The following is a 12,319-nucleotide window of genomic DNA, read 5'->3' as shown; positions in this document are numbered from 1 at the left end:
GGTTGCTGAGAATTAACATTTGAAGGTACTGTGTCACAAAAAAGAGAGAATGAGAGAGAAAGAGCTTATACTTCCTGCCATTGAAACAAATGTCTTAGTGTGGAAATAAGTGGCTTCTTCCTGCCTTAAAGAAAAACATCTGGCACTGGCATGGAAATGGCATTAAATGTGCAGCTCGATCTAGAGGCTGTCAGTCATCCTGTTGATGATCTTATGCACTTATTTATGAAAAGATGTTTCAGAATGAATGTGGCAATGATTTGTGTACAAGTAATAACATTAACAATCAGAAAAGGGTCCACCTTCAGCTTCATAAAGAGCACTTTGGCAAAATGTAAATACTGAATACTGCTAACATTCTTGAAACCACAAACAAACAGAAAAACCTTGAACTCAACAGTTCAAGGGTTACAATCATGCCGCAGTATAAAGTTGTAGTCGATTCAACAGCACAGATGTGAGAAGAGCATCTGGAATCAATCTGAATATTTTTACTGTCTTGTAACAGAGAGTTTTTGAACACAATCCAATCCAGTTATGTACCACAACACACCATACTGACTGTACAGAATTAAGTAAACATGCTGTGCAGATGTTTAATTCATCTTGTTTTATTTAAGTGTAACAGTATCAGATGTAGCCCTTTTACCATCTGTTGCACTGCAAAGCTGTAGAGGATTAAATAAAACTAACTATATACAGAAGCAAAAACAACAAACTTATTAAAATATTTCAGAATATTATCATGTTATCAGGTTGAAATCAGTTTGTTCTCAAAATCTGCTATGAATTAAGAATTTCATTCATTCAATCCATTGTGATATTTATACTCTAAATAAATAATTATCCTGAATCCAAAGTTGAAGAAAAAAAGAAAATCAAAAATGGGTGAGAACTACATCACATTGTTTTTATGTCGTCCATACATGTACAACACATATTTATGCACTGTCAGACTTTAGGATTCGGGTTAGTCCTTCTTTCCTTCATCTACTTCTCCATCGTGCTCTGACTCAGACTGCCCCTCCTCAAGGGAGTTCTCCCTCAGTCCTGACATCGGGACCAGCTTCCCCTCTTCATCCACTCCCATCGGCTGGATAATGTTATCTCTGTGAAACAAATGAGGTGTCAAAACCATGGATGACTTCATCAGTAATAAAATTGATCTTATCTGACTTTATTAATGTTTGTCTTCTATAAGTCTGCTGGATGCTCTGTAAAGATGTTTTTATTTTCTTTGTTTTTCATCTTTTCTTTTTGTTTTTTGTTCTTGGTGTTATTTTACCCATTTCAACCTGTTACCACTGTTAAAGCCCTTTGAGATGATCTGTGATCAAGAGTTATACAAATAAACTGGAGTTCTATTTCTTATAACGTTGTCTCTATCATGAAGCTTCCCCTTTTGGACATGGATTAATATTAAGCTTACAGATAACATGAAAAACAGAGAAATGGTAAATATGAATATGTATCTTGTTCTTAAACCCTTTTTAATCAACTATTATCATTATTATTTATATAATTTTAAGAGATCAGTTGTATTTCAAAATAAAATCTCTTTTAAAAGAAACATGTTTATTACTACAATTATGTTTTTAAACACTCTCTTGTAACAGCTGACACATTTTTGTAGTTTCACTGACCTGGACAGCTTGTTGAAGAGCACAATCAGCCTCTTTGCCTCCTCCTCCTTCTCCTCCTCTGTCATGCCCTCCATGGGGTCCGGCTGTTCTTCCTCCACCCGCCCTGTCACAGGATTGATGCGATCTTTCATCTGCCGGTACTCCTCGGTGTCTGAGTCAGAGTCGCTGGAGTACTGGCCGTCAGAAATGGAGGTTCTGGATCCCCCGCCAAGCAAGCCTCTGGTGGCGAGCAGGCCTGCAGCGTTACCGTAGCCTGTGTACTTGACAAAACGACCCACTGGAAGAAGAAAAGGTTGGGGGTGATGGGGGATGAGTGGTGGAGACAAAGTAGTGTCATTTTCAGTCAGGTATGTAAACCATGCACAAGTACAAACCATTTTTAACACCACACTGACACACCAGGAGGGAGTTGATTTATAAATCTTGTGAGGACAAAATGCTCATAAACACTGATTTTTTTTCCAATTTCTAGAGTTTCTAAATCTGTCAGGTTGAATTTCCAGATGTACAGTGAAAGTATTGAGACCCCTTTGATTTTTGTATATTTCATTGTCTTGTAGATATAATGCCTGTGCTCATGCCAAGTTTAATAATGACTATGATTTGTCAATGATTGACAATGATTTTAGAAATTTTTGCAAATGTATTAAAAATTAAAAACTTGAGTACTCAGACCCTTAATTCAGTATTTGCACTGATAGCAGCAATTGTAACATTGGCTATTAAAAAGATTAAGCTTGTTAGGATTTAACATTTCAGAAAACATTGCCCAGATTCAGTGTTGCAACAATGTATGAAGTAAATGTGTGGTTTTGCCATAGGGTAATTATTTAAAGCCATTCTAGGGGGAAAAAAGGGGGGCGATAAAGAAGGTTTAGCTGAACAAAATAGTTTAGATTTTTGCATCCTTATGCTTCTTATCCTATCCTCTAATTTAAAAAATCTAATCAAGGCAAAAGTGAAGTACATTATCCACTGTCATGAGCTGATCATTTTAACATAGTACAGTGTTGTGTTTTCTGACTGGACTTTGTAATTGAATCTATCTGCATTAATCCAGAGAGAGTGATAGTATCTGATCTTACCATTTTCCTTGCAGAGGACAAAAATGAGGTCAGCGGCGCAGTGTTTGACGTCTGTGTCCAGGTGGGTCATGAGACGAATCAGACGACTCTTGACTGTGGAGCCTTCTTCTGGCCTGTGTGAGACGTCTTTCAGAGGAGGCAGGATCTAATGAAGGGGATGAGTTATTTATATTATATTATATTTTAATATTTTAAGAACTGACAATATGGTAGGTTTTTTTCCTGCATGTTTTTGGGGTATATTACATGTTTCTTGACGTAGTGGCGTGTTTCTTTGTGGGACCGGCAGCTCTCTGTCAGCAGATTGAGAATTGGTGTCAGCTTCTCTTTGACCTTGTCACCCTGAGAAGGAAACATACAAGAAAGACCCTCTCAAGTTATGTGAGTATTAGCTGATGGCCTCTTTTAAACTCAAAAATATCAACATCCTTAAATCTTAATTCTAGCTTGACCTTTAAGCATTTCCAAATCCTTCTGCTTACCGACTCCAGACGTCTTTCCATGAACATCAGCAGGGTGTGGACACAATCCATATTGACCCCCTGGCACTGCTCTGAGTTAGGCTGCACGGGCACCATCAGCAGTACATCGAGACACTGAAGAGGAATCGCTGTCAAAAGGTTGACTGAGTGACTGTGAGATTGGAGAAAAGAATACAGGAACACTAAGAGGTAGCCCAAAATGTAAGTATTTGGTTAAACTCAAAAAATACAATAAGCAGTAAACATTTAATATTATTCATATATATATAAAAAATATAAATGTGAGCGGAATTAAACATTTCGCAAATCTTGGAATAATACCTCATTAATTCAACGTTTAAAAAAAATACAGTATATTAACTTCAAATGCATCTACATCACTGTAATTAAAGATGACTGCTACAGTGATTTCCCTTTTATCCAACCAATGTTTGGTTCATGCTCACCCCTGCAGCTCATCAGTATCATCTGTCAGTAAACACTTCCTCATGAGGCAAATACGCAAGATCGCCACCAGGTGTCGGTAAAGAGCTGCATCATCCTGGAGAGAGTTCAAACATATTGTACAGCTCATTTCTCACTGAACATATAATTTGGGCTGATAATATATAAGAAAGAGTGGAAGGGAGGGGAGATTTTCATTGAATATATTCTTTAGGGAACTTAAATATAAAGTATTTCTTAACAACAGTCTTATCTTTATGCTGTGATGCTTGAAGGCTGTCTGGTTTATTGTGAATTGGTAGTCACTGACCTCACTTGGCTCCTGCCTGTGGATGCTGTAGGTGATGTTGAAGAGGATTTTGAGGATCTCTATGATGCGCTGAGAGTCCTCCAGAGAAATAGGAGGTCCTGCCGGATCCAGCTCACACACATACTGATCCTTCCACCGAACCTCCAGGCAGTTCTCCAGAGAAGTTGTGAGGATGGATGCACCACCCTCCTAGAAGAGGAAAATTGAGCGTGAGGACAGGATGTTAGCTGGTTCACTCTGAGAGGAAGTGTAGGTCCAGAACTACATACTGTAAACATATAAGTAAGTGAGTGATAATGTGATGTTACCTGTTGAAGCTGAGTGCTGAGCTCTGAGCGCAGCGCAGTAATGAGAAACAGGAGTCGTAATTCATAGAACTGAACACTGGAGGGAGATGAGCCACTAACGCCGGAGGACAGACGCTCTGTGAGACCACACATGAGCCTGACATCAACAAAAAACAGGAGATTAGTTGTGTGGAAATATGTTAATCACAACAATAGATACATAAAAGTTAGAATTTGTGACAATAATAGTGCCACTGTGATTTGTCATACTTTCAATCTGTCATGTCTATTTCTATTTCAGAGCAGATTTGTAGTTCTCATAATGACCTTCAACAACGCTCCAAGATCAGGTATGAACTTGTCGCTTTCAATCAAATGTGGGTCTATGTGTATATAATGAGCCAGGCAAGAAAATAGCTTGTGAATCCTGGGGCATATCTGTTTTTTCTACAGTGAGAAAATAAGCCTTTACTCTTGGATTCTTAGGGATTGACTAAATGTTTAATATGGTTTCATTTACAAGATGATTTTCTTACACTTCACTCAATTGTAGTTTGGCTGGAAATGTTCTAAAGTGTCTTCCGACTGTCTAAATTTGACCATTATCCACAGCAAAACAGAACAGTGTGTATGTGTGTTTTTGTCAAAGCCCACCTGAGAGCACTGAACCTCTCCTGTGCCCAGGTGCTGTTGTACACCACGTTACACAACACCTTCATGGCCTCTTTTCTTTGTGCCTCCTCTCCTGAGCCCTCCTCCTCCTCTTCCTCCTCTTCATTCCCTACCATCTTGCTCTCTCTGCGGTCCCTCCTCCCTCGTTCCAGCACCTTGTTATGCATGCCGCCACTCTGCATTTCGTGGATGCTGGTCCTGTGGCTCCCAGCCCAGCTGATGCTGTCCAGTTCACCACTGTTGGCGATGCTGATGTCGCTCTTGGCGTCGTCATCATAGGCAAGACACTCGTCAATCGGGTCGCTGGTTTCAATATCAGCGTCGTCTGACACTCTGGCCTCAGTGAGAGAGGCGATTATGTTATCGTAGAATTCAGAGTCAGACTCGTTGGCTTCGTCTGCATCAGTTGCGGTCAGCCCGGCAAGTTTGGCTAGAGTGAGGAGAGCGGTGTCTGTCAAAAGGGGGCCCAGGACCTTCTGGTCTCTGGAGAGGATCCTCAGGGTGCGCAGGGCTACTCTCAACAGACGACATTTAACCCCTGTTCTAATGAACCTCACAAGGACAATGCCCAAGCTCTGAGAACAAGGACAGAAAAAAAGATATATAGTTTAACAGCAATCTTTTAACACCTCTTGCCAAGCAGAAAGTGATGGGTGTCAGGTACCTGTCTGAGGATGACACCTCGATCCTCATGGTCGTACTCATCACAGTCTGAGTCAGAATCAGTGTATTCTCTCACTTTATTCTTCCTGAACTGGTACACCAAGACAAAGTAAATATGATTAAATCCTCGATACTTCAAATCCAACATTATGAATTAGTTTAGGGGTGCAATATTAAATATAAATTATAAATATTAAATAGTCAGTACCTCTTCTAGTTTTCTTTTCTGTAGGAGAAAGGCAGTTCAATTTCAGTGAGCAGTTCAGGAAAAAAATGATTAGATACTATGAGTACACCTTTGTAATACTGTTCAATGGCTGTAAATTACAGACAGCTGAAAGTGTTGAATAGATTATCACGCTGTATGGGCTCAATCTGCCTGAGCATGCAAGGAGAGAGGATCAGGGACAACTGATACAGCAGAATTACTAATCACAGACAGACTGTGGAGGAGGTGTGGGGAGGGGTAGAGTGAGGAGGAGGAGGAGGGGGGGGGGGGTTTGGATGTCGGGTGATGTGGAAAGGAAGGTGGGGTTTATAAAGAACACAGGTAAGACAGGGATGTGACAGTAAACTTTCTCCCAGTTTGTGGATGCAGCTACATAAAACAAAACTTACTTTCCTTCGATCCCTCTCCTCTGTATCAAAGAAGAAGCACTGGGCATACTGGAGGAGAGATACGAAGATGAAACAGTCTGAAACGGTCACGAGCAGCAGCGTATCATTCAAACACAAATATGTGCGATTGTACATGTGGTGTTACCTCTTTGTTGAATTCCTGCAGCCGTGTCTGAACCCCGTTCTCATCCCCCTGCCTGATGCACTGGATAATCCCTTCCACGTCTATATCCATGCCTCCTGCACACACACCCAAATACACACACGCACAAAAAAGAATAATCATTCAGGCCATAACAAAATTAAAGTTACACAACAATAATGCTGAGAATGGTGGTGAAAAGGGTTATGCATTAATAAACACAGAGAGATAAAAAAAAACACAACATCTACAGTATATCTCTTGTCTGTAATCAGGGTGCAATTTTTTTGCTCCACAATCCAAATGGTTAGCAAATTTTACTAGGCACTCAATAGGTTTACATTGTTTTTTTGGCTGGTGAGTGAAGCAAATCTATTGCTAATGCTAAAATAAAACCATTTAAATGTGAATTTAAAGAGCAGAAATGATATACATTTAATAATCTACTCATACTGCTATAAATGCTTCTTGTTAATGAAATCCAAATCTGCATCTAAGCACATGACAATTATATATATTGAGATCTATTCTACATACACATAAAAACAATTCCAGGCAGATTACAAGAGGTTAACTCCTTGTTTGTCGACACTTACCTTATGCAGTTCACTTTTTCAGCCAGGTGACAAAAAGTGTGTCGAAATCACCTTGCCAACTTAAAGTGCTGTCTCAGCTTCAAATCTGCTTCAGCTTGCTTCCCAGTGTATCTTTCTTCACATACACATAGTGCTCTGCTGTTCAATTTGCTCAATTCGTTTGCCTCTACAGTCACCCTCATGTACTCAGCCTAACTCTCTCTCTCTCTCTCTCTCTTTAATCCAAGAGAGATACAGGGGCCATGGAGTTTATAATCCACTAATGGACTCTGAGCTTATATCTCTCTGTGTTGACCCTCTAACCTTTTACAGGTTTTCTAGACTTGTGCTGCACAGCTCTCTCTCTCTCTTTCCAGCTTTAACACAAGCTTTCACTCAAATCTCCTAATAGCTCAGGAATCACTAAAATAACCATTAAGATTTTGTTTGTACTTCCGCTCTCTGTTACATAACTGTGCTGGATTCAATGTGAAAAACATTGCTGAGAAATGTATCTGCAGAGTCTGTTAAGATGGCATTAGTATCTTTACAACTTAAAAATATGTCTTATTCAGAAACATCATTCCAAAAGGAAAAAGAGTTACGAATTAGTCTTTATGTATTATGATGCTATTTGTGTATGCTTCCACAAGATGGAGCTATTTTCATAATCGCTTCCCTGCTACTGTATACAGTTTATTATTATTACAGTTAATTATATGTGAATTATAAAATGTGTTTACTGTATGTGTGAATTATAAAATATTTCTATTGGAAGTTAACTTTAGAAAAACTGAATTAATGGTAAAAATATAGCTCACATTTTACCCCAGTAAATAAATTTTTTTTTGTTTTCCCAACCCACTCTACACTGTTACAATCAGTGTACTAGGAAGCAAAAAAGAAGTCTGCACACCTGTTGCAAAGTGTCTTGCGTGCCCTGAGAGGCGAAATCTGTGAGAAGGTGATGTGCGAGTGAATGACAGCCTTTCCTGGCAGGATGCTCACTCTTGTGCCCAGTGGGTAGAGGAAACAGGGCCAGGGGTCTTTAGTGGCCGGCTGGTGACTGCAGGGTTACAACAACAGGATGCACAGTACGTCAGCGATAGCGGGAGAAAAGTCAGAGGAGTCATGACAGAGTGCTCTCATTGAAGTAAAAGCATATTCCTTCAAGATGAATTAAGAGGCTTGAAATGTAAGATGTCAACAAGTCAGAGCTGCAAGAGACTGTTGACCCTCTGTGACCTTGAAAACCAGTGGAAGGAAACGCAATTGTCACTGACGCATGCAATTCAGGAATATCCACTTGAATTATTCACACACAGACTACATCGTGACTTGCTGTTATGACACTTGGGGCACAATATGCTGCATGTAGCCTAAACTCCATTAACCTCTATAAAGCTTTCGAGGGTCAGTCTACTGTAATGAGGTTCTGTTACGTATGGCTCTCTGCGTTTTTGTTAACGTGCATATCTGTTTATTTTGCACCAGATAGTATGGCTGCTTGTCAGACATGGAGTGAGTTTAAGAATTAATTACTATTGTATTCAGGCACTAATTTATATACAGGCAGATGACAAATTAAAAGGAAGGACCGGTACTGGTCTTTACTGCTGTTTAACCCTTACAGTGGGGGATCTCGTGGCTCACTCTGATATGCTGTCAGGTGTATTTTGCTGGCATGGTTTGGGTCCACTTGTACCCCCAAAGGGAAGGGTCACTGCAAATCCATACAAAGTTGTTCTGAGTGATCACCTTTATCCTATGATGAAATATTTCCTGTTGGGAGTGGTCTCTTCCAGGATGACAGTGCTCCCATCTATATGATCTGAGGTGTCACTGAATGATTTGATGAGTATGAAAATGATGTCAATCATATGCTATGGCCTTCACCAGATCTCAACCCAATTAATACCAGTGTCAGGGCACACTGAAGCTGATCTGCTGACTCTTGGAGGCCCAACACACTACTAAGAAAATTTCAAATTTCCCCATTGTGGGACTAATAAAGGAATATCTTATCTTATCTTAAGTTTTTCCTTTTATTTGTCACCCATCTGTATTCATTCTCTTTTGCTCTTATTTCTAGGCATGCTAGCGACACAGCTCTATGGTTGGTTGGTGGAGGCTGAAATATCTCAATTATTAGATTGCCATAAGAAATTGTACAGACCTTCCTTGTTCTCATATAAAGAGGTATAACAACTTTTCAGATCTCTGACTTCTTCTGGTGCCACCATGCAGTTGACATTTGTGGTTTTGGCAGATTTACTTCAGGCATTCATGCCCCTGTCAGAATGAATCATAATAACTCTCATGATCCCTTAGTCTTTTCATGTGGTGTCATCATCGGGTCAAAATTTCTGACCAAATACTCAAATACCTGCAAAACTAAATATATTCCCAAAAGTCTCAGCCTACTTTTTTTCAGTTCTAATTAGCAAATGTTAACATGCTAAACTAAGATGGCAGATAGCAAGCTGCCATGCTAGTGTTAGCATTTAGCTCAAAGCACCATTTTGCTAGGCTTCCAGAGCTGCTGCCATTGCTGTTGTCTTATATTCTTGTTTGTTTATGTGTTGTGTTTTTAGGTTTTTACGTGTTGTGTTTAAGTCATAATTATAATATTACAATATCATAATCATTTTATTGATGTATTGGTCTTTTTTTAATGACAAAAATGGTACTTACATACTCTCTAGGATTAATAATTTCTTTCAAATCGCATTGACCTTATAAAAAAGCCATAACAACCTACAGACTGGAATCAATATATGACAACATTTGTGACAAAGTTTGCTAAAAAGGCATTTATTTGGGATTAAAATGTTAAATATTACTAACGAATTTGTGAAAAATTAGCAACTGGCTCAAAGCTAGGTTGCAGCAGGTTTACAGCATATGCTTACTTTCGTCACGTCAACTCTGCCGTCATGCTAGTTGTAAAACAACACCTGGTGTAATCCACACTTAATCATACATAAAAACAAAAGGTTGCTTATCATTTCACCGCAAATGCTCTTGCGTGCACGCGCGCCAGTGATGACTCAGTGAACTACTCAGGCCACTCAACCTGACCAGATGTTATTCACAGGAAGAGTACACAATAGACTCACGAGGGGTGGTGGAAGTTGTGAGTAGGAGAGGTGGAGAGGGGCTGGGAGAAACAGAGTGTGGAAATTTGAAAACATTAAACGTGACAGTCCCCATGGACTTACTGTACTGTATTATTGAAAGATTAAGAAATTTGGAATAATTTCCTAGAGAGATATTGGTATGTAGTTGTGAAAGTGTGCTCAATTTTTTCACAATTCTCCTCTGTGAGGATTTCTAGGTGAGCTAATAAAAGTATTTACCTATTCTGCTAAAATATCATCTGAATATCTATAAAATAGGATTTATCATCTTTGAAAACAAGTTGTTTTTGAAGCACTGTATAAAGGTGGGGGCGGGGGAGGGGGGTTATGTGAGTGAAGGACACTTCAGGAATAAACATGGTGACGGCAACAGTGACTCAAGGGAAAAAGGCACAGGAAAAATGGGGCGATAAAGAAAAGCCTGGAGGAGAATTGGGGTTATTTTGGGCTCTGCGGGCTTCCTGCAGGTGATGGAAATGAAAGAACGATTTCTGAAACAATTGCTGAGCAGCAAGTGGAGTGGGAGAGGAGAGGGATGGATGGAGGATGTGGATTGGGGGCGGGGGGGTTGAACATGAGAATCAATGTAAACATTACTGGAAGTACAAGGTCGGTTGTACAACATTGTATAGGTACAATGTTGTTTTCGGACGCTGTTGTTTACAACTTGTTTATGTTAATATCATAGATCTTGTAAATAGAGGATAAAACTGCCACCATAACTGATTAATTGCGTGGGAGTCAGTCTGCCAAAAATAATGACTACATTATAGACACACCCCCTCACCCTGCCTTCACCCTATAAAGGACCAGAAGTGGTCAGGGGTATCCAACAATCGGCAAGAGACTACACCGGCACCTCTGGACTGACGGTTTACTCAAAAAGCCACAGCAGATTTTTACATTTTTCTTGGTCGTAAGTTTTATCCTGGATCTGATTTATGCAGTTTTGAAGAGCATAATTTACTGTCACAAAATCTTATATCTTTATATTCATTGTGAAGATGATAGTATGTTTCCTCAGCATCACTTGTTCTTTCTCTGCCACAGGTCAGTGCGGTATGGAGATAGCTGTTCTGCTGCTGCTGACTTTGCCTTTTATTGCTGCCTCCCCTCTGAGACCAACCCACAGGTCAGTAAATATACAGCTAATGAGAGAGAAGAAATACTAACAGTAACCATTTTGTTTTACCATTTAGTAATCTGTAAATGGAATAGGAAAACATCTCTGCCTTAAGAAATAAACAAACAACTAGACTATATATAAGTGTTTTCATCTTATATTATTGTAAATCTGACATTTTTGGTTCGTAAACAGCACTTTAAGCAATACCTTTTTCTGTTGGACCCACAGGTCAGACGCAGACACTGTCCTCACAGGGGACACTGTCCAGGCTTCGGGAGTGAAAAGGTCAGAGGATACACAGGAGCAGCACACTCCATTGCTGAAGATCATCCCATATCGTTCAGGAGACAAACATATAGACATGGATGCAGTTAAAGACAGGTAAAAAAAACTCACAGCTACAAGTGGCTGTAAATAGGAAACAACATCACTGCTGTGCTAAAAAGGAAGGAAACCTTTCTTGTTCTGTCTTAATGCAAATGTAGATCACAAGAAGCTGTCGGTAGTAGCCTAGTGATGCAGCATCAATGCAGAAATAAATACTGTAATCTAATTAAACTCAGCTTTCTCTTTTTGATTAATTAAAGTAATTATTCAGTTCCATGTACTAATCATGGCTGTTAGTACTACCTCAATTGTAGGGGTTATTTATTTTGAAAATGGAAACTACTTTTGTGAAATCCTGAATTTTACTTTTTCATCACCCACAGCATGGCAGTGAAATTACGTCCAAGGCGCGCACCTCAGCGTGGATGCCAGCTCGGGACGTGCCAGCTCCACAACCTAGCCAACACTTTATATCACATCAGTAAAACAAGTGGAAAGGATGAGTCGAAAAAGGCCAACGACCCGCAGGGATATGGCAGATAGAACCGAGAGGAACCACAGACTAAAAGTTATGGACTAACAAGACAAAGAGTTCTGAACAACGGTCTCAATTTATTTAAAACCAAATCTTTCTGTGTTGTGACTGACTGGTACTTAATATGCTCTGAACACGCACAAAGAATGTATACTGTGTGAAATGCTTAATCCTATTACTTTTTATAAAAATTTAGAAATCCTTCCATATTGAAATGTATTATACAATAAATATTTAAATGCTGATTAAAGTTTAATGCTGAAAATGAAT

The 12,319-nt window shown here is 39.5% G+C and overlaps 1 protein-coding gene across 1 annotated transcript; it reads right to left on the bottom strand.

Moving 5' to 3' along the window:
- Nucleotides 1-14: 14 nt before the first annotated feature.
- Nucleotides 15-11,527, bottom strand: si:dkey-94f20.4 (synembryn-A). The gene is made up of 15 exons (XM_053341750.1): nucleotides 11,395-11,527; nucleotides 7,838-7,987; nucleotides 6,350-6,444; nucleotides 6,205-6,252; nucleotides 5,795-5,812; nucleotides 5,588-5,677; nucleotides 4,906-5,498; nucleotides 4,273-4,408; nucleotides 3,965-4,153; nucleotides 3,657-3,751; nucleotides 3,211-3,361; nucleotides 2,975-3,070; nucleotides 2,729-2,873; nucleotides 1,644-1,920; nucleotides 15-1,109 (listed from the first exon to the last, which is right to left on the bottom strand). The coding sequence occupies exons 3-15, from the start codon at nucleotides 6,437-6,439 to the stop codon at nucleotides 971-973; spliced, it is 2,067 nt and encodes a 688-aa protein (XP_053197725.1). The 5' UTR covers nucleotides 6,440-6,444; nucleotides 7,838-7,987; nucleotides 11,395-11,527; the 3' UTR covers nucleotides 15-970.
- Between the last annotated feature and the right edge of the window lie 792 nt (nucleotides 11,528-12,319).

Source organism: Scomber japonicus, chromosome 20, assembly GCF_027409825.1.
Source record: "Scomber japonicus isolate fScoJap1 chromosome 20, fScoJap1.pri, whole genome shotgun sequence".
Classification (NCBI taxonomy): domain Eukaryota; kingdom Metazoa; phylum Chordata; class Actinopteri; order Scombriformes; family Scombridae; genus Scomber; species Scomber japonicus.
Note: the sequence above shows the minus strand (reverse complement) of the source record. Positions and strands in the feature narration are given on the sequence as shown.